At 42.7% G+C, this 3,073-nt stretch overlaps 1 protein-coding gene across 1 annotated transcript in view; it reads left to right on the top strand.

Moving 5' to 3' along the window:
* npas3 (neuronal PAS domain protein 3) overlaps positions 1-3,073 on the top strand; it is a gene marked incomplete at its 5' end in the record, with an annotated part of 33,943 nt that overhangs the window by 15,058 nt on the left and 15,812 nt on the right. The window contains 3 exon segments of the mRNA XM_014029933.1: positions 774-892; positions 1,595-1,788; positions 2,659-2,765. Of these exon segments, the coding sequence (XP_013885387.1) occupies positions 774-892; positions 1,595-1,788; positions 2,659-2,765 (420 nt within the window).

Raw genomic sequence — 3,073 nt, forward strand, 5'->3', positions numbered from 1 at the left:
ACATGTTCGTACGAAGCCTTTGTACGAACAAAAGTAAGAGAAATTTAGGAGAAGAATACGAACATGTTCTTGCATGAGGCCCATTATCTTTAAAAGCTGATATTTTCTCAAGCTTCTCTCAGGTTTGTTACTGAGTGTAAAACCTTGACCCATCATTGTGAACTGTACACTGGRGTGGGACAACCTTTGTTGGGACATTGGTCCACTTTGAGCTGTTGTCCTCCTACATCTGATTTAACCACAGAGAAGCTTTGATTCTTACTCAGATGACATTTCTTGCTCTTTGTTCCATTTCTCCACAGAATTATGAAAAAGCTCCTTTGTTTACTCAACATGTTGTAAAACCACTTTAGATTAACTGAACTTCTTTCAGGGAGAACTTTAAAGTCCAGAGTGAGAGCACCAGATATAACGTCTTTAAACTGTGACTGATTTTAATAATTGTTTATTTGGTTTTTGTGTAATTAATTGTAAATGTTGTGTAACCTTTTCCTCCTCCAGGACTCCTGTGAACGAGGTTTTTAATCTCAATGGGACCTTCCTGGTGAAATAAAGGTTAAATAAATAAAGTAATAATAATAACCTGGTTCTGCTGGAGGTCACCACTCCACACTGGTTCAGGATGACAGATTGGTACAAAAGAAGATTTTAAGATAAATAGAATYGCACTGATTAAACTTATTTAAAGTATAACAATAAAAGCAGGTCATGGTCAGCTGGAGGTCGGTCTGGTTTGAAGCTAAAACCATCTTTATGTCTCTTGTCCTCACCAGTGGAGTCCAGCAGTCCCAGTCTCCTGTCTCCTGATAATTCTCTGGAACGATCTTTCTTCATCCGGATGAAGTCGACGCTCACAAAGAGAGGAGTCCACATCAAGTCCTCAGGATACAAAGTGAGTTTCATACAGGAAGTTATGGTGCAGAGTGAGGGCCAGAATTAAGACTGTTGTACAACCAGGGGTTGCTACATGCTTGTAGCAGGAGGCTATATCTATTCCTAACCAGCTATAGATCTGATTAATGATAGGCTGACAGCACTAACTAGCCTCTGAATGCTAACACCAGCTTTTCCATGCTAGTCACTAGCCTTTCCGATGATAACACCAGCTTATCCATGCTAGTCACTAGCCTCTCCAATGCTAACACCAGCTTATCCATGCTAGTCACTAGCCTCTCCAATGCTAACACCAGCTTTTCCATGCTAGTCACTAGCCTCTCCAATGATAACACCAGCTTATCCATGCTAGTCGCTAGCCTCTCTGATGCTAACGCCAGCTTATCCATGCTAGTCGCTAGCCTCTCTGATGCTAACACAAATGAATAGTGTCCTCCTCATTTGCAGCTCCAGCCTCTCAGTTAGCGGTGCTATCCTATCATTAATCAGATCAATAGCTGGATTAGGAATAAATAGAACCTCCTGCTACAAGGATGTAGCATTTGCTGGTCTTTATTTTGACCCTCATACTGTGCCACAGAAACTCAGCGTTGAGTCCAGTCCAGGACCAACATTAATTCTGTAGTCCTGTCCTGAAAACCTCAGATTAGTAAAGAAGCCATCTTTGTTCTGACTTTAACGAGTCTGGTTCCCTCTCCAGGTGATCCACATCACAGGTCGTCTGCGGATCCGGATGGCTCTGACCCACAGCCGCTCCGTGCCCAATCAGATCATGGGGATGGTGGTGGTGGCTCACGCCCTGCCCCCGCCCACCATCAACGAGGTCCGGATCGACTGCCAGATGTTTGTCACCAGAGTCAACATGGACCTGAAGATCGTTTACTGTGAGAACAGGTGAGGAGCTCTGAACACGTGTTTAATATTCTCTTTACAGATTAACTTTAGTCTGTATGCTCTAAATAGTTTATTTACAAATGATTTATTTTGTTTTGACCAATAATCCTCCTGGTTCTGCAGTTTTTCAGACACAAAGCTTGAAATGTTCAACCTGCTGTTTCTGTATTCATGCTTCATACCTGATTTCCAAGAAGCAGAAAGTTTTTTCCTGATCGGAGCTTTTTATTCATGAGCAGTCTGACCCAATCCTCCCTGGTTTAACACTGAAATACGTCTCTGATGGTTCCATCTCCTCCTCCTGTCCAGATAAAGCAGATAGGCATCAGGAGTTAACTGGCTGACTGCAGAGATCCGTATCAGGCAAACTCAAAAATAAAAAAAGATCATCCCTTCATGTTTTATAATAAAAAAGAGGAGGGAAATGATAGTGGACAGATTGCTTTCTGTGCCTGTAAAAGGAGGATACAAAGGCAGGCAGATGATGATGTTGGGTGTGGAGCGACACAAATCGTCTCGGCAGTAAAGTGATGAGCGGCGCCTCCATTACGCCTCCATTTGGACCGGGACTTTAGAGAGAATGAGAAAATGAGACCATGTGTTTTTCCTAAAGAACATAGTGTGCTGTTATCAGGCTGCAAGACATTAGTCTGTCCTCCTGTCCTCCTCCAGGAAACACTTCTGTCCATTTGTTCAAATTAAACCCTTTAAAAACAACAACTGGACCGCTTCTCTTCTGCTAAATAAAACTGACTCAAACTTTAGGATGAAGTTGGTTTTGTTTCTGATCAAATCCGGATCAGGTTAGAAGCTGTCAGGATGTTTGCAGGTCTTTTAGTTCTGACTGGACTTGTTTGTTCTGGGTCTCAGGATCAGTGACTACATGGACCTGACTCCGGTGGACATCGTGGGGAAGAGATGCTACCAGTTAATTCATGCTGAAGATGTGGAGGGGATCAGACAGAGTCACCTGGACTGTGAGTACCTGTGGAACTGACAAATGACCTTCAAGAAGACAGATGTTTGTGCTTTGATCCAGTTAACGGACCAACAGAAACACGTTTGTTTTGGTTTCTGATCAAATGAATCAAACAAACAGCAGCTCTGTTCATTTTTACAGACAGCTTGTGTCATGGAAACAACACAGACATGCTACATGTTGGTTAGCTTCATGTTAGCATGAAGAAACAACACAGATATGCTACATGTTGGTTAGCTTCATGTTAGCATGAAGAAACAACACAGACATGCCACCAGCAGCATCGACTGGGATCCAGACCTGTTC

Source organism: Austrofundulus limnaeus, unplaced genomic scaffold, assembly GCF_001266775.1.
Source record: "Austrofundulus limnaeus strain Quisiro unplaced genomic scaffold, Austrofundulus_limnaeus-1.0 Scaffold976, whole genome shotgun sequence".
NCBI lineage: Eukaryota > Metazoa > Chordata > Actinopteri > Cyprinodontiformes > Rivulidae > Austrofundulus > Austrofundulus limnaeus.